Raw genomic sequence first — 19,959 nt, 5'->3', positions numbered from 1 at the left:
GTGACTGGCTGTCAGATAGTATCAGAAAGTTGTTTATGGGGATGTGGTATCCCATAAGAGGAAAGTCACTAGTAGTATACCACAGGGGTCATTTTTGGAACCATTGTTGTTCAATTTGTATGTTAATGATATTGGGATGGGTTTGACTAGTGCTATGCAGCTGTTTGCAGATGACAAAATTGGGGAGAGCAGTGTAGAGTAAGCAGATTGTTATAGCCTTGCAGGAGGACTCGAACAGATTACATGAATGGACAGATAAGTGGAACTATCAGTTCAATGTTGAAAAGTGTAAGGTTTTGAAATTTGGTAAGCAAATAATACATTTGGTGGGGAAACTTTAAAGGAGATGAGAGATCTGGGAATAGTAGTGGACAAGGACCTGAAGTTCAGGGAATACACTGAACAAGTTCTGAAGATGTCATTGGATAATGGCAATGATGCAGAGGACCTTCACATACAGAAATAAAGAGGTTATGATGTCAGGCATAAGGCCTTGATCGGGCCTCATATGGATTATTGTGCACAGACCTGGTCACTAGTTTTCATGGTGATGAGTTTATGTTGGAAAGGGTCGAGAGAAGATTCACAATGGTTGTCAGCGGTCTTTGGAATGAACGTTTGGAATGGAATATGAGGACATATTGAGAGAATGTAAATTGCAAAGCTTTGTGAATAGGAGGAAAGGACGGGGGTATAATTGAGTGGTTGGAGAGTGGAATGCATTGCCTGAGTGTGTTGTGAATAGACAATGAATCATTTTAAGGGACGGTTGGATGAGCATTGTGTGAAATAGTGTGTACCTCCCACAATGGAATATGAGGACATATTGAGAGAATGTAAATTGCAAAGCTTTGTGAATAGGAGGAAAGGACGGGGGTATAATTGAGTGGTTGGGGAGTGGAATGCATTGCCTGAGTGTGTTGTGAATGTAGACAACGAATCATTTTAAGGGACGGTTGGATGAGCATTGTGTGAAATAGTGTGTACCTCCCACAGTGAGTCTCTGACTCCATGGAGGTTGGATGATAATAATAATAATTACATCTAAGGTAAAATGGGATTAAAGTGAGTATATTTTGAGGTACGTTCCATTAGCCATTGATTAGAAATTACACGTAGATCATTTTATATCCCATTATCTGCATTATTACTCCATCCTTAATCCTTGCTTAAGGTCTTCTATTGATAACTTCTGTTAACCACATACACAACAGCATAATCAGGCCCGTCTGGTGGCATGTGCGAAGTGTGCAATATACATAGGCACCGCAGAAGAAAAAGCACCTAAAAGATGTCAAAAAATATTGAGATAAGAGTTTAAACGAACAATGAATAGTACATATAATTATGAATGTACGTCGTCTTCCATTCAGGCCCCTTCAGATCTTCCCGGAAATGAACAAATAAATTCTGAAATTGTATCCTGGACCCGATTATATCACTGTAATTTCTGATTAAAATTTACGAAAATATACCAAAAATAGTTCTTTATTTTTTGATGTATCAATAAATCAACTTATGATTAATTGTTGAGTTCCATGTAAGGGCTGGACCACATGCATCCGATCCGATTAAAATCCGGATACTAGACAAAAAAACAGCCTCCGTGTACTGTCGACTATAGTGGCATTGATAAAACACAATATGATAGATGGATGTTTGGCAAAATACAGAATAAAAAAAACCAGAGCATGCATTGGTTGTGTTCCAAAGATACGATTTTGAATTTTGCCAAACATCTACATTCATAAAACACAATATAATGGCGAATTTTGTCAAACATCCATCCATCATATTGTGTTTTATCAACGCAAACTCTATAGTCGACAGCACACGAAGGCTGTTTTTTTTGTCTAGTATCCGAATTTTAATTGGATCAGATGCATGTGGTCTGGCCCTAAAAGTCGGCTTACTACTGATAACTCATTCTTCTCGACATTCGAGCCTGTTATATTAGCGAGCTGTTAGGGTGGCGTCAGCAACACAAAATAATCGGCGAACTCTCGAGTCCAATGCAAAACATTCTTGTAAAATTCTCTTATCTATTTTCGTTAAATCTTCTTGAGAGAACTAAGTAGGCTAGTATTCTTTAACATTTCCAACAAGTTATATTGAACAATATAAAAGAAATACTGTATAAAAGACATAAAGGTAGGATATTTCACTTGCTTTAGAAGAAATGTACCTATGTAACTAGGTTTAAAAAGATTTGTAGAAATTTTCAAATATGAGTTAAAGGTCTAACCCTTAGGGTTGATGTTTTCATTAAAAGAATTTAAAAATTTTAAAAATTATGAATTAATAGAAAATATTGGATAAATATTTGTGAGAACCTCCCAGAAGTTTGCCAAAGCAATATTTCAAGGGACTTATCTTCCTTATAGAATCCTCAAAAATAGTGCTTGGGTAAGCTCTGGGAGGTTTTCACATTGTTTAATATTTAATAAACAATAAAGATTTTAATAAAACACCAATATAACATCTAATACCAATCAATATTTTTCGTTCTTAAATTTTTAAAAGACAGTAATTTTATCTTTATTTTCAAATTTATGTTATTTTAATAAAAATATTTTTTGCATTTTTCATAATTTTATCACTCTCTAATTTTTGTACCCATTTTTAAATTTTCAAAAAAACCCAGGAAATCCACTTCGCCCGAAATATGGATCGAAAGAGAAAATTGTCTGGTTGGCAGAATAAACAAAATCGAGGTAAGAGGCTGACAGAGAAATTAAGGAATCAAAGAATGCTGCATTGTTTTCTGCAAGATGGACAAGACAAGGATAATTCTGTTCACACTATTGAACCAATGGACACAAGTGAGCTTAAGCATGATGGTGGAATTGTAACCATTGTGAGGCCTGGGGCTGAAACTGATGAAACTTGCATTAAGATTGAATCAAATACTGGTACAAGTGCAACTAAACAGGATGATGGGAACTCAATCGACGTAGTGTTTGAAAGGGAATGTTCAAATAGTGATGTAGAAACGAGTGCTGTGGAGATGACTAGCTATTCTGATCTTGAAAACATAGCAGATTGGCCAGAAAACTTACATTTTCAAATTGAAAAGATAGTACTGAAAGGGCCAGCATGAGCTAACATTAAACATTATCCGAAAGACCGTGTTGGGCGATCATTTAGCAAAATATATTTCCAACGAAAAACAGCAAATGGTGAATTAGTGGATAGAACTTGGTTTGTATATTCAACCAAATTAGTTAGAGTGTTCCATTTTTGTTGCAAAATATTTAGTAGTGATGAATTTACCTTAGCAAAAGCCGGCACAAATGATTGGGGACACATGACGTTGATTTTAAAGAGACATGAACGAAGCACTCAGCATTTTGATTGTTATGGAAAGTTGACTGAGTTAAAAAAATGACTTTCTAGTGGTCAAACCATTGATTCTTTGACGAACAAATTCTATTTGAGTGAAGTAAAACATTGGGATGAAGTGCTGAAGAGAATAATTTCAATGATTTTAATGATGGCCTCGGAAAATATGGCATTTAGAGGGTTTTCGATAAATTATTCACCGAAAATAATGGTAAATTTTTAAAGTTGGTCGAGTTGTTCTCAAAATTTGATCCATTCTTAGAAAAACATGTAAAACAGGCAGTAGAAAATCCACACAAGATTCATTACTTCGGAAAAGATATCCAAAAGGAAATTATTTTATTGATCGCCAAAGCTACAAAGGATAAGATTTTGGACATGGTCAAAAATGCAATGTATTTCTCAATTATTGTGGATTGTACACCTAATCAAAGTCATAAAGAACAGATGTCCATTGTTGTGCATTACATCCACATCGAAAAAGCAGCTGAGGGTCACAATGCCAATGTGGAAATTAAAGAAAGTTTTTTGGAATTTATCAACGTTGTAGAAACAACTGTAGTAAAGATGACCGAAGAAATTTTAAATTCTTTGAAACAAAGTGATTTATCTATTATGAATCTTCGTGGTCAAGGCTACGACAACGGAGCCAACATGCAAGGTAAAAGAAACGGTGTGCAGTCTCAAATTGCAAATATCAATCCAAGAGCCTTTTTCATTCCATGTGTCTGCCATTCCTTAAATTTAGTCGTTGTTGATGCAGTAAATGAAGCTATTGATATTGTTAATTTTTTTTCAACCATTCAAATAATTTACAAGTTTTTCTTGGGATCGACAAAGTGTTGGCATATTTTTCAGTCCATGTGTTGTAAATTGACAGTGAAATCGTGAAGTGATACTAGATGGGAAAACCATGTTAATGCCGTTCGTGCTTTGAAAACCGGATTGAAAGGTATTTATTCTGAGTTAAAAAAAGTCGTTCAATTGGAAAAAGATTCACTTACACGTATAACAGCGGAATCAATCACATCAAAATTAGATAGTTTTTAATTCATTTGTGGATTAATGATCTGGCACGACGTATTAACAGAAATCAATTGTACAAGCAAGTTGTTATAATCACAAAGCGTGAATGTTAAATCAGCAGCAACTGAGTTGAAAAGGACAACTGAATTTCTCATTTCTCATAAGATTCCTTCGAGAATTATATTTCCCAAGCAAAATGCATCGAATAGATGCGGATTTAACAGCCGATTTTAGTCCTGAGTTAGATAATCGGATCCGAAAGAGAAAGAAATTCTTTGACGAGGAACCAGATACCCCAGAGCCCAATGATGCAAAAAGGAAATTCAAAACGAAGGAGCGTTTTGGAGCCCTTTGAAATTTTGTACAACATTACACAATGTGATAACATGGAAGACCAACAATTGGAAGAAAAATGTAGTTCATTAAAAAAAGCATTAAGTGACAAAGTAAACAAGGACATTGAAGCAAAAGAACTGCAAATAGAGCGGAAATTATTATCTAGACAAATTGAAGAAAATAGTACACCAGAAATGGTTTTGAAGTGGATTTATAACAACAACCTTGAAGAACTCTTTGCAAATTCACTGATTACATTGAGAATACTATTGGCTTTGCCCGTTTCAGTTGCTAAGGGAGAGAAAACATTTTCTAAATTACAATTAAAAAAGAACTACCTGCAATCAAGCATGAGTCAATAAAAACTAAATGGTTTGGCACTAATTTCAATAGAAAATAATAATGCTCAGTCTATCAACATTGATGTACTGCGACAGGATTTTGCTAAAATGAAAGCCAGACGAGTTTTGGCAAAATTAATGTAAAGAATACTTGAATAAATCTCTTAACTTTATATTACTATTTTATATTATTTTGAAAATTTATATAACTTGAAAAAATTTGTATAAGCAGGACTATCTGTAGGTAACATTATACTGTAAAGCGGTCTTCATTTGTTTTTTATTTCCTGTTCGTTTTATTCACAATTTATTCAAAAAAACTTTTTTGGAAAGGCGCCGAACATTAATCGCACACACAAGAAAAATACTATGTGCCAGTCCTGAGCATAATCACAAATTTACTGCTATTTACATATCAAAGTAACTGGTTGAGTTGTACAGCAGATTAGAAAACCTCTTTTTTTCTAATTTGTTGGCTATCAGTTTTAAATACTGCTGACATGCTCTTTTTCAACTCAGGTAGAGTACATATGGTGAAAAGAAATATGCATATTTTGCAACACCATGGTGTTAATCTAAATCTTATAGAATATCAGTCTACAACCATAAATACTGCCATTCAGAACGTTCTTCAATGGAATTTTGATAATCTTATTAACTTCAATGCTAGAAAAACTCAATACCGTTTTCTTTCTCAAAAACGTTTCTCAACCTTACTTCTTGCAAAACCCAAATCCTGACATGAGGTGAGATAACTGCAACCTTTCCTGACATAAATGACTAAGTTGGTGTCATGTCTCTGAAATGTTGGGTATGAGGACAAACTAAAGAATCACTATCTGCAGAGCCTGGTGATAACAAGAGGGTATGGTTCAGACATAAGTTAATGACTGGTTTATAGAGATTCATGCAGAAGAGATTTTTCACTGACTGAAGTGAGGAGAAGGAAACAGAAGCAGAACATGAGACCATTACTGGAAAATATATAAGGACAGAATTTGTACAAAAGAATCAGAAGATAATGTGCTCCTCACTCTTTTGCATGCATCTTGAGTGGTGAATGAATACAAATGCATTATTTAAGTGTACTGGCAAGTGAAAACAGTAAATGAGTTGAAGGCAAAGTCTGATTAACACTGATAATGCTAATTCTAATGAACAAGTACAATGTCCCCAGTTTCTTCTAAATCCAATGACGTGCAGTAGCACATGTCTTAATGGATTTAAGAAAACCTCTTATGTACTCTACTGTCCTTCAAACTCAGAATAAATTCTTCTTCATTCATTTATTCCATCCTACTGCTGTTTGGACTAACATTCCTTCTAATGTACTTGACAAAAGAACAACCTCTTCAAATCTAATGTTAATGAAATTTTCTTTTTTTTCCTCAACTTTTTATTCATGACACACAGTACTAGTATGTTACAGGCTGCTAACCTCTTGTTAATGGGCTCATCATCAAATTCCCAATATGTATCCTCAAGGATAACTTATTGGGATAACTTACACAGGATAACTTACACCCATTACTAACGTTCAATCAACAATTTTTCTCCAAATTAATCTGTTATCTGTAAAGACTCCAACATTATCACATCTTATAATTCTGTAATTTAAGGCACTTTTTACTGTATTAATCCTAATCCATCTACATCTTGGTCTTCCTCTGGATCTTTTTCATGCCAACCTGGCAAAGAACACTTGTTTTACTAATCTCCCATTCTATTCAAGTGACCATACCACCTGAGATTAGCTTTACTAGCACATTCCTAAATGCTAACAATGGCAAGTTCTTTCCTAATATTCTCATTTTTAAATGTGATAGTGCCACTGATGCCATCTGTTCACTCCACTAAACTCTCTCAGAACTCTCATATCTGAAGTCTCCAGTCTTCGATTAAGTGTTTTATATCCAACCCAGCTCTCAGATCCATAAGTTAAAATTGGTTTGAACACTGTCTTGTATACAGCTAATTTATTGTTTTGACTAATTTCTTTCTTGTTCCAAAAGATTGCAAACCAAATAGGTTTGCAATCTTTTGGCCAGTAATGGGCAGGTGATGTGTAATATGCCCCCCCCCGGAAAGTGTCAACCCCACATTCTATCAGTGTGGCCAGTTTCCAAAAAAGGGGCTTGCATACTCTGCAAGCATTCCAACTGCAAAAGGATACCTTCCTAGTTTGAAAGAAATACTAACTAGATCCGCTAGGTAGTAAATGACCAATACCAATGAAACACCACTACCAGATATTAGAGGCCTGAAGTCATGAATGTCATGTCCAGACTTCAAAGCAGGATTCCCAGTTGCTGTCGTTCCTCTCTTCTCCAAGCAATATGAGTGATACCGTTCAACGGCTGCCAACTCAGAATCCTTACAAAAAATTTGCTTCCACATCCACTATACATCCACAGCATAACTACTAACATAAGTGACACCCCATCACTTAGTCATTCAGACTAGACATCCTACTCGTGATAAATCCAAATTTCCGCTACAACAACTATAATCTACCTTTACTGTCCTAATTGCACACTGCAAGAGTCATTTCACCACAATGTTAGATTTCACTTGCATTTATGAAATCCAACACTTTTTTCCAGCTAATTATTTATTTATATACTTTTGACCTCCTCTGGCTCAAAGTTTGCTTGTCCCATTCAATAACATTCATATGCTATATTTACTGCTCCCCAGATTTTGAAAGCACTCTCACCTCTCTTTTCCTATCCACAAAGCTCAGCTTTCTGCAGTCCAGCTATAAAAATAGCAAAGTCGTCCTCCTAAGTGATCTTCAGGTCGAGAACTTTTCAACATTGCTGACCAAGATGCAGAAGCCTTTGCTATAAGCAATGAGCTACCTAATGTAAATCATACATCTACCAATCTGAAAATTTCTGATAACTCCCTCTCCATTCTTCCAATACTCTTGATTTTCTTTTTAACAGTTATCCTTCTAGATACTTATCATAAAGAACACCTCTCCTTTCAGATTGCTATGTTGAGCATGTTTCTCCTCAACCTAGAACACCCTCCATCCAACCACTCCCAACCTTGCATCCTTTGGCTACAGAGGTACTAAGCACCAGAACTTCTATTATTCTTTCCCATGGCCAGACTACAACTACTTCACTTTTCAGGTCCAAGCACCTGTTCTGAGCAAGTCACAGAAATTACCTCATTGAAGGACTACATTCCTTATTCTACCCAAAATTCTCACTCATTTTCCAAGCCTTGGTTTAACAAAAAGGCATACCAAATTGGTTGAAGAAAAACAACTTGGCTTACCACAAGAATCCCAGCCTTACACTCAGAACATATACTGAAGAATGTAGCCAATAGTTAAAAAAACACTCCTCTCTAAAAGTAAATTATTATTATTATTATTAAACACTCTCCTTTTTGCCGATGACCAAATAATAATTATAAATTCTGAAGATAACTTACAGAAAGCTATTTTAAATCTAAATGAGATAGCCAAAGATATGGTATGATAATATCAACAGTAAAATCAAAAACTATGGCCTTTAAAGGACAAGATCCAGTAAGAACTAAAATAGTAATAGATAACAAGATTTTAGAACAGGTGAATTCATTTAACTACCTAGGTTGTATGATTACATATGAAAATGAAAAAGATATAAACCTAAAAATTGCAATATTTAAAAATAACAAGTGTTTGAAGTTAATTTTTCACTTGGTTAAATTATAATAAATTTAATTTAATCCTTTATCCAAGCAAACAAAGTGCGCCTGAAAATATCTTCAGGACTGGGTTAAGGTAGTGCAACACCAGGCAACTCCGAGCAAAGGTGGACCAAGCTCTCATCACTCCTTGTCTCAGTATCTCTCATAATGCAAAGCACATCTCCCTGTGGATATGTATACTGCTATGCATTAAGGGAAAGACCACTACCCAGACCGGTTTCAACCTTTATTGAGGTCTTGTCAGTGGGAGGCAGACCCAAACGTGGAGATACTAAGGCAGAAGCAATAGGAAAGGTCATATTTACCTACAGGAGTTGCCAACAGGTGTACCACCTTTTTATTGAATTACTCTGGATTTAGAGAAAGATGTTGGAAGTTTATTTTTCACTTGGTTAGACTATAATAAATTTAATTTAATCCAAGTGTAAGCAAACAAAGTTTGTGCTTGAAAATATCTTCAGGACTGGGGTAAGGTGTGATTAACTTTATAACAGGTGTGATTAAGTCTTTTAAACCAAGCCTAGTTCAAAAACAAACCAGACTAAAAGTATACAATACATTAGCCCTACCAGTCCTGATGTATGGAAGTGAAATCTGGACAAAAAAACAAAAAGACAAACAAAGATTAATAACAGTTGAAATGAAGTTTATGAGAAAAAATGCAAAGTATACTCTATTTGATCACAAGAGAAATGAAGAAATTATGAAAGAATTAAACCAGGAATCAGTAATAGAAAAAATTAAAAAATATAAACATAAATGGATAGAACATGTTCAAAGAATGAAAACAGAAAGATTACCAAAACAAGCCTTAAAATGCAAGCCATTAGGAAAAAGAAAACCAGGATGTCCTCTTAAAAGATTGAACAATGACTACTAAGGCTGGAACAGGACACTCTAGGCCTAAATCCTTGATAGGAATGATGATGATTATTATTCAGGACCTCCCACGATATAGACTCATCGTCGGAGGTCCTTCTAGGAAACACAAAGTCCACCATACCACTCCTTGAACTCATTGACCATTCTTGCTCTCACCCCTCTATCAGGCAATGCATGCCACGGTTCAACCACCCTCCATGTAAAGAAACCACTCTTCACCCTCTTGCTCACAGCTTCCTTTCGTAACTACCAGGGATGGCCCCTTATCATTGCTTCTTCCCACTGTTCCACCAAGCGAAAGAACTCCCCAGTGTCAATCCTGTAACTACTTCTCAACAGTTAAAAAGTCTCAAACATATCACCTCTCCTTCTTCTATCTACAAAACTCTGCAGTCCACATTCCCTCAGCGTGAATTATTCAGTGTGTGAATAATTCATTTAGTCAGTAAATTATTTATTTTCATCATTCCACAAAGTTTTTATTCCAAAAACTTCAACATGAATCACATTATGAAGAAATGGCTATAAACCTAATGTCAGGTCCTTACTTGATGCAAATGATGTTATACTCCTATAAATCCAGTCAATCTGCAAGATTCTTTAAATAAATTGAATAACTGATGTAACAAATTTGATAATAAAATTCAAAAATTTTAATCACAATTAAAATTTACAACCAAAATGGCATTTCAAACTAGTTAGCCACTTTTCTTACATCCTTTCGCACTAATTGCACTCATCACTTCAGTAGTCAAACTGTTCCACTAGCTCATTGATCTGTGAGAGAAAAATTTAGTTCTTGCCCCTTTCTTAATGTCACAAACTTTACTTCTGCAGATTCTCCCTTGTCACCTCACTTTCCATATAATGAAAAATTTCATCGACTGACATCCTATAATACCCTTTCTGAGGTTCACTCACTTGAAAAGAAACCCATGTTCAAAGTAAAGTATAGCGTGTCAGTCAACACATCTGTCTGAGTTCTTGCAATATTCTCTAAAATATTCAGAACCACTCCAGGGATACTAATAAGTTTATATTTATACACATTGGTCTTTCACTACCCTTGTCAAATGGTATAAATGATATTAGCATTCTTCCCATTTCTGTGGGATCCATCCTGAGCCAAGACTCAAATTATAGAGAAAAAAAATGAAAAGGATCTAGCCAGGTTGGCTTACATTCTTTCAGCATACATGCTGATATCCAATCTGTCCCTATTGCTGAATTCTGATCTAGGTTATGCAACAGCTCTAGAATCTCTTCCTTGTGCACCTATCTTCTTTTCATTAAATGTAGTGGTACCATTATGTGCTATGTTACATAAACCAGTTATATAGATCTTAACAAAGTGAGCACTCATAATTTGAACAATCTGTTCCTGATACAAAGGTAGATCATTCACTCAATTATTATTCTGCATTCATACTTTCTTTTACTTGCAGCATATATTGCCTTTAACTTACACAGCCAATTTATTTTCATACTCCAACTTAACTTTCCATACCATACCCATAACTTTTCTGGCCTGTGCTTTACATATTTCATAACTTCTCTCACCTTTATTCTCACAACATTCTTTCCACATCATCAGTTTCTTAATAAAGCTGCATATCCATTTCATTCCAATCCTATTTGTCATTTGAACTCTAGGGACACATTCAGATACTGGATCATATAAGCATCTTTCAAAGATTTCCATTTGCTGCTATCTTTTCCATTCAGTAAATAATATCACTGGACTGAACATAGTATTTTCCTGAGATTGTCATACTTCCAACTCTGCAGTTCATCATATAACCCATCTTAATTGAAACATTTATATACTTAGCTACTTCCTGGGTCAGTACGGCATGATCACTGCCACAAACTAGCTGCAAAACATTCATATCCTTAAACGAGACATTCTAATAACTTGATTGCATTGTCACTGGAGAAAGTTGTCTCAGAACAGCTCAATAAATTCTCCAAATTTATCAAAATTTTCTCTGCTACCTAATCAATAGGTGTAGTAGGGAAGGCATACAACAGAGAGTTGTAGAGTAGGTGCCCTCCCTCAATGAATCTTTGGACTCTTTGGAGGTGTCAAGTAATAATAATAATAATAATTTAAATCACCCATTCCGATTATTCATATTAGTACCCACAGGGTAATTTGGTGATGCATTTCTTTGTCTCCAGCAAATGAACTGTGAGGTCTGTGGGAACAGTCCACTATATATATCATCATTAGTCTCCACACCAGATACTCAAACTCACTGCTACATGGGACATTTTTACTATTATTTTCATGAGTTACTAGCCTAAGTGGACTCAAATCATCTGATATCATTAGGAGTACCCCACCCTCCTTTCGTATCTTTTCTATTCTACCTAAAAACATTATACTCTTTACACTCAATTCCAGTTACTACCTATACCTGACTCTGAGAGTCAGCTTTCATGAAATCAACCAGGTTTGCTGATATTTTGCTGATTTTATACCAAGCATCTTCAGAGCACAGACAGTATGTCACAGTATACAAACAGCAATGCTTAATTAATAGTGGGAACAGTTTAAAATTGTAAGACAGCCAGAGAATCCTAATTGGCATAATCAATTATTGGATAAAAAGAGATGCTAATGACTATTAAGTTGATCTTAAAATTACTGTTTTGCAGATTTTTGGTAAATTGATACAGTCACATCTGTTGGGGTTTGGGGAAAGTTTTAAAGCTGATTCCAAAATCAGCACCCAACTTGTAATGTCTTCTACATAGCACTCCAGTTTTTTCCACATCTGATCATAAGTAAAAGGATTTCCAATGTCTGCAATGGTTTGCTAATTCTAATTTACCATGATGATGGTATCTATGCACATCTTACGTTCTTTGAGGCAAATACAAACAGATCTTCCTGCCTGACCACAACAAAACTGTTACTATCCCATACATTCAGGGCATATCTGGAAACCTATCCATAATGTTTAATAAATATAAATTTCACAGCACATTTAAACCATACAACCTAGCAATCCATTATCCATTTACCTAAGGACAACCTTACTCCTTTATCACATCCAGGAGTATATGAAGTGTCTTCTACTGGTGACCTGGCTGCTATGAATAGATAGGAGTTTGACATCTAAATCGAAGAACATATGCATACATTTGGAAAATCTGGACTAGCAAACCATGCCTTGGACACTCCTGCACACAGGATCAGATAGGTAAAAAAAAAAAAAAAAAAAACACAAATTATAATCATTAAAAATTCCTCAAATTTCAACAAATATGGGTGTACTAGTTTACCCAAAAATCTAGAAGACAGTTGTTTTAGATTATATTCATACTTGTTAACATCATTCTTTATCCAACTACAGATGATGGCAATTAGGAATTTAGTTCTTTATGTTGTCTATTATAATTTTAAGCTGTTCCTCCTATTAACTAATTGTTGCTGTTTGTGTACTGTGACAAGTTATGCTCTGAGGCTGTTGGGTATAAAACCAACAAAATATCAATAGCTAAGTAAATATATTATTTATTTATTTTTGTTTTGTATTGTGAATTAAAACTTGATCTCCAAATGTAAAGAGCAGTTGGCAGACTGTGAGATCATAATCTGGAAAATTGGCCTATGTGCTAAATCCAATCAAATGTCAAGGGAAGAGGAATCAAATTAGTTTCTCCAAACCTTTCCATGACGTTCCAGGGACAAGGAGATCAGCTGTGGATTGAGAGAGCAGAAGGTCAGTATGGCTAATGATAGTGCAGCAAATCAGTATATCATTTATTAGATGGCCAACTCTATTGATATGGTACTATTATTATTACCACCCCAAGACCTCATGGAGTCAAAGACTCATCTGGGAGGTCCTTTTATCACACACACAGCTCATCATACCATGTATATTATTTCTGGGAAAACTCCCATGTTACTCCTCTTTATAAACTATTATAATTACAGCTATTTTGTCTGCTTCAGTTTAGGAGTACCCCTCTACTTTAGGAGGGGTACTCCTAAACTGAAGCAGGCAAAATAGCTGTAATTATAATCATCATACCATGTTTTAAACACATTCAAACATTTTGCAGACACCACATTCTCAGGCAAGGCATTCCAATCATTCACAACTCTGCACGAAAAAAACCTGCCTCTCACTCCCCTACTCACATCCTCTTTATACAGTTTCCAGAAATGACCTCTGGTTCTCCCACTATTCTCTGTAAAACATCTCCAGCATTGATCCTATAACAACCCCTTACCAACTTGCAGGTCTCTATCATATCTCACCTCTTCCTCCTGTCCACCAGACTCTGCAAATTACATCTTCTCAATCTTTACTCGACATTCCAGAGGTCAGAAACTACCTTAGTCAGTCTCCTTTGGACCCATTCCAACATCTCTTCATCCTTCTGAAAACCCGGTGACCAAATCTGGGCACAATAGTCCATGTGTGGCCTAATCAAAGCCTTATACAACGGAACAAGAATCTCCCTACTTCTACACATCAGTGTCCTCTGCATCATTCCAAGAAGCCTTTGTGTTGTCTTCACAATTTTGGTGATGTGTCCCCTAAATTTTAGATCCTTATCCACTATCATCCCCAGATCTCTTATTTCCTCTACCTCCAACAATATATTCTCACCAAGCATAAATTCTGCATCCCATCTTTGTTTTCCAAATTTTAAAACCTTACATTTTGCAACATTGAATTCACATCCCCATTTCCTTGCCCAATCACTCAATCTATTCAAGTCATCCTGTAAGGCCACATCTTCACTACACTTCATGGTTCGTCCAAACTTTGCATCATCTGCAAACAACTGAATATCTCCATCCAAATCTTAGCCTATATCATTAATATACAAGTTAAACAGTAATAGACCTAAAACAGACCCCTGAGGCACTCCACTAGTGACTTTCCTTTCCCTGGATATCACTTCCCATACACAACTTGTTGATACCTATCAGATAGCCAGTCTCCAATCCAATGCACCAATCTAATATCCAACCCCATCTGCTCTAGTTTGACTGTCAACCTATCATGAGGTACTCTATCAAAAGCCTTTATGAAATCCAAGTATATTACTGTGTATCCTTTTCCTCTGTCCAAGGAAGCAGCCACTTTATTGTAATAAGTAAGTAGATTACTAAAACATGACCTCCCTTTAGCAAATCCATGCTGTCCATCAAAGATAATACCATTGTTATCAACCCAACTCTGGATCCAAGTTCTCACAAGCTTCTCCAACAACTTAACCACAACACCTGACACACAGATAGGTCTATAGTTTGATGCTTGAGTTCGATCACCTCCTTTATGAAGTAGCACAATCTTGCCTTGACCGAGTGCAAGACTCATATTAAAAAAAATATGTCAAGGCAGGTGTCAACTCCCTGGCACATTCTTTCAGAATACGTGGTGATATATTACCAAGTCCCACAGCCTTATTAACATCTAGTTTACTCAACTCCCCATACACCTCTTGCTCACCTACAGTCAGTCTCTCCTCCCCATCATCAACTGCTCTCAATCCCTCCATGAAGTCACATTCATAAGATTGAAAGATCTTTATGAACTGTTCATTAAGTATCTCCACCACACATTCTGCATCAGCTGTCTTTATACCATTTTCTCCAATCAATGTCATCCTTCCATAATTATTCTTTCTTTTGCTGGCCACATATCAAAAGAATTACTTAGGATTCTGTTCATACCTCTCTTCAGCTACCCTCACCAAGTCACACTCCTTACTTGGTCTTTGTAGAACTCATGGAATTGGTTACTTCCACTTCTCTTATGCTGCCTCCACAATGCCCTTTTTCTCTGTATAGCATGCTTAATCTCTTTATTCATCCATCTCACACCCACCTTATTTAACCTTCTCACCCTTGGAATACATTTAGACATTGCATCTACTAAACAGTTTTTGAAAATCCCCCAAGTTGCATTGATCTCTTTTCCAGCTAACTCCTCATTCCATGCTACACCCGCAAGCTGTCTCCTGAGCTCTTCATAATCACACCCCTTGTAGTTCCACATATGCCCTCTTCTCACAGAGGTCCTCACACTGCTGGCAACCACCCAGGTAATCACCTCATAGTCACTCTCACCAATTGGTGGATGATTTGACACCTCATTTATAATTACATCCTCTGATGAGATGACCAAATCCAAGACCCTCAATCCTCGTGTGCCCTCTGTTACATACTGTCTGAGGTAGTTATCCCTCAAAAACTCATCTTTACTTCCAGTTACTATCTCATCATTCCAGTCTATATTGTCATAATTAAAATCACCCATAATGATCACCCTTTTCTTATTTACTTGGCTAATTTGATTGTACATTTCATTATCACCACCATCCACATTACCTGGTCTATAACAACATCCCACCAAGTATTTGATTCCATTCACCTCTATCTCACACCATACTGCCTCAAAATCACTGGCACTATTTCCTTCTTGCATCTCTACTTTATATGGACATAACTCTTTCTCTATCATCAGTAGCACTCCCCCTCCCTTTATACCCCTTCTGTCCTCACGAAACACATCATACCCTTCCATCTCTATTCCTGTCAGGATATCATCCTCTTCCAACCTTGTCTCACTTATTGCAACAATGTTTGGGTGAACAAATGCAATTAGTGCAACCATTTCATCTGCCTTGTTTCTTATACTTCTAGCATTTGTATACAAACACAACAGCTAATTTCTGGATCTACAGCTAGTTCCACTGATACCACTCACTCGATCTCTCCATGCTCAACTGGGGCCATTTCCCTTTCTGCTTCTTCATTTTAAAACCCTTTTCAATTCCAACTGTTTCCTCTTGATCCCTGGTCATCCCAATCCTTTCCTGCCTACACATGCTCACCTCCTCTTGGAGCATCCACCTTTCTCATGCTGTGTACCCCTGTCCACCCTAAGCCTCCCCATTTCCCTGCTCCTCTTGCACACCCATTCTCTCATTTTCTATACTCATACCATTCACTTCCCCATTCATAACCACCTCTTCAATCTCTCCTGTCTTACTTTCCCACTCTTCCACATCACTTCCCACTCGATCTGATTCACTTCTCTACCTTCCAGCAGCAGTCTCTCCAAGCGACTCACACCATAAGCACTCAAATGCAGTCCCTCACTCCCATACAGCTCACTTCGTCCCTCAAACTCATTCCACACATTAACAAACTGTACTCCCGTCTCCTCACACATTTTAGCCAGCATAATCCTTGCTCTCCGCATCATTTCACCACAGTCATACCTAGGCAACACGCTAACTACCCTTCCTGTCACACTATTTTCTTTTATCCTTCTAAGCAGCCTCCTGATAACCATTCTGACACACTCTTTGTCTTTTGCTCGCTCCTGCCTCATATCCAATGCCTCAATTACTCTACTCATTTTAGCGCCTGGAAAACATACCTTGTGCATTTTATCCTCCAGCACACCTTTAATAATGGAGTTGCCATACAACATATGTGTGATCACATGTAATAATTAATGACTAGCCTTCAGAACTGCTTAACTGTTGTACCCTTGAATGGAGGTTTGGAGTTCTAAACAGTATGCTTGGCATATCAAGGTCTTGTCAAAAAAGATGGGAGAATAGAAATTTGAAACTAAACATGGCAACAGCCACTTTAGACTTCTAGTAAGCACAGTAATGGCATTTTACCAGACAATACTTCCAACGAATTCTGAAGTTGCTACTGTTTATTTTGTGTGTTGATGATATAACCCAATGGATTATATCAACACATAAATCCAAGGATGGCAGAGGGATTAATAGGTGATTATCAGTTTAAGGCTGCCAACTGAAAGGTTCTGCAGTTCTTCCAAAAGAAATGGAGGCTGAAGTGCACTCCAGAAAATGAAGATTTGGAATGATTGTAGATAGAAGGTCACTACAACAGTCGCAAAATGAAACCAGAAAGCTAAAATAATAGTGAGAAAGACGTGGACTAGTGGAAATAAGAATATAATTATGCCAGTATATAAGAAACTACTTAATAGCCCTCCTGGTCTAATACTGTGGAGAGATCTTGTTTTCTGGACTGTTGAGTATAACATAGTCTGAAGAAGTTTGATCTGCATAGCTAGTCAGGTAAGTAAGAAAAGAAGAGATATATGCCAGTAAGAAGCTTCACAGAGATGTAGTTTATTACTACATGGGATGATGAGAGAACAGCAGGCCTTCCCTGATAGCTGTATAAGGGTACAGGAGGTAAAAGATTGAAAAGTACCCTCTCTACCTGAAGGATGGTAGACAAATTGAATGCACTGCTATAGTGGGTGGCAGATGACCAAACAATTAAACTTCAAGGTAAGGTGTGACAAGTATTGCATGCAGACCCTCAAACGCCAAGGCAAATGAGTTCATGGAGGGTTGAAATAACAAAAAAATTTCAATTAAAATTATAAAAAATACAGAAAGGGATTAAAAAAAACTTAATTAAAACAGTTAATGGTGATAAGCTTATTAACAATCAGATATTCATTTGAAGACCATCGTTTTTGGGTGTCTGTAAGAAAGAACGTTAGATTTTTTTTTTTTAAATATATAATCCAGTATTCCAACATTACAATTCTTCCCCGAATGTTTAAATGAAGTGCCATTTATAAATTTCCTTCATTGCGCATGACATATCTGCGATAATATTGCCATATAAGAAAAAAAAATGAAACGTTATTAATCGTTTTTGTATTAGTAGCTTTTTTGTATAACCATATAACATTTCTTATGCTGAATCTTAATTCTCAGGCAATACTTAGTCTCTCGATTCAATATCTTGATCAATGCTATGTTCCAATGCTCGTCATTACGATGCAACTAAGAACGAATAACAGTGTACCAAGAAATATAAATAACAACATTCAGAAAATTGAAAAAATTAAAATTACCAGCTTTTCATCTTTCTCAGTCCGGTTAACTGTAAGATCCATGGCATTATCGTTACTAGAATCACCTACTTCTTCAACAAGACTCATCTTTAATGCCACTAAACTACTAAGAACAAATAACGCCAAGGCATAAAAATGCAGAGCGTCGCTGTAAAACACACTTCAAAACATGCTTTAGAATAAACAAAATAGGATGCGATGAACATGTGTTGTGTCCAGACGTAACCCACACACAGACGCACACACAAAAATAAAATAAAATAAAATAAAAGCAAGAAAGAAAGAAAAAGAGTGGGGAAAAAAAGAACAAGAAAAAAAAAACGGCAGTTGCTACAAATACTTTATTGCATGAAAATGTAGAAAGAGTCGAATACAACATTGCAACCAAAATATGGCTCTGTTTTATTTTCAAGGAGCAAAAAATTTAATTATTCAATGACACGTAGCTTAGGAGTTGGCCTACCTTTCCTACAAGCTACTTTCAATATTTAATAGTATAATTGAAAAATGAGAACCTCAAGCGGGTTCTCATATTGTTTTCAGGCAAAATATTTTAGAATGCTGTTGCTCGGGCGACTGTTCCAAGTCTGCACAGCCCGCAGCGGCCACGGAGAAGATCCAAGTTGTCAAGAACCAACAACATAGCATCTTGTTTCAAAGGTATATAATAAGCACCTAAATTTACTATCAATGTGTACCTTTGCAAATATGAAATATTTAGAGTCTATACAGGTATATCGATGTCTAGCATCAAACTAAAGCAAAGGATACTAAATCTTAATATATCCTATTTGAGTTGTACCTAATGTGTAAACAGATCACACGGTGTTCATAAAAATTAGCAGTTTCCCTTGACAATGAAAGCACTAAACCTTTTCAGTTACATAGACAGTATCATTGATGATGCACTACTAAACCGTTTCAGTTACACTGATCGTTTCTATGTATCATGTACTGAATTCACAGATTGCATTTACAGCGTCGTACAGGAACTGTGGTCAACGAATAGTGGTGATACGAGTTTTTCGGTGGCATTCTCGAGAGCTGTAAGAAACATGCAAGCTTATTAGTGAATAAAATATCTTTGTAAAGATTCCATATCCTCTGTGTGTCGAAATCAGCCTGTTTTTTATTGCCATTGAAACTCTTCTTTCGCTGCCACATATTTCATAATTAAGCAGTTTAACTATTACTTCTGGGTTTACCTAGTCACCAGTTTTTTTGGGAAAAAAGTTGTGGGGAGGATCAGGGCCGGTTTATCATTAGTCATACCTAGGCAACCGTCCAGGGACACTAAGACTTCGGGGCTTATGTTTGTTTGAGTATGACAATATATATATATAGAGAGAGATAAGGTATAGGGGCGCCTAAAGTTTCTTTGCCTAGGGGCATCAGATACTCTCAGATCTGCCCTGGGAAGGATCCAT

The 19,959-nt window shown here is 36.3% G+C and overlaps 1 protein-coding gene across 3 annotated transcripts in view; it reads right to left on the bottom strand.

The window, feature by feature from the left end:
- The window catches only part of LOC150102984 (uncharacterized), a 73,111-nt gene extending 54,449 nt beyond the window's left edge, over positions 1-18,662 (bottom strand). For all 3 annotated transcript variants that reach the window (XM_090398293.1, XM_090398291.1, XM_090398292.1), the window contains exon 1: positions 18,533-18,662. In XM_090398293.1, the coding sequence (XP_090254419.1) occupies positions 18,533-18,619 (87 nt within the window). In that variant the 5' untranslated portion in view covers positions 18,620-18,662. The remainder of the gene's footprint in view (positions 1-18,532) is intronic.
- Between the last annotated feature and the right edge of the window lie 1,297 nt (positions 18,663-19,959).

The sequence above is a fragment of the Typopeltis vanoorti genome, chromosome 9, assembly GCF_054136105.1.
Source record: "Typopeltis vanoorti isolate ZY-2024b chromosome 9, IOZ_Tvanoo_1.0, whole genome shotgun sequence".
Taxonomy (NCBI): Eukaryota; Metazoa; Arthropoda; class Arachnida; order Uropygi; family Thelyphonidae; genus Typopeltis; species Typopeltis vanoorti.
This window is presented reverse-complemented; position numbering and strand designations above follow the sequence as displayed.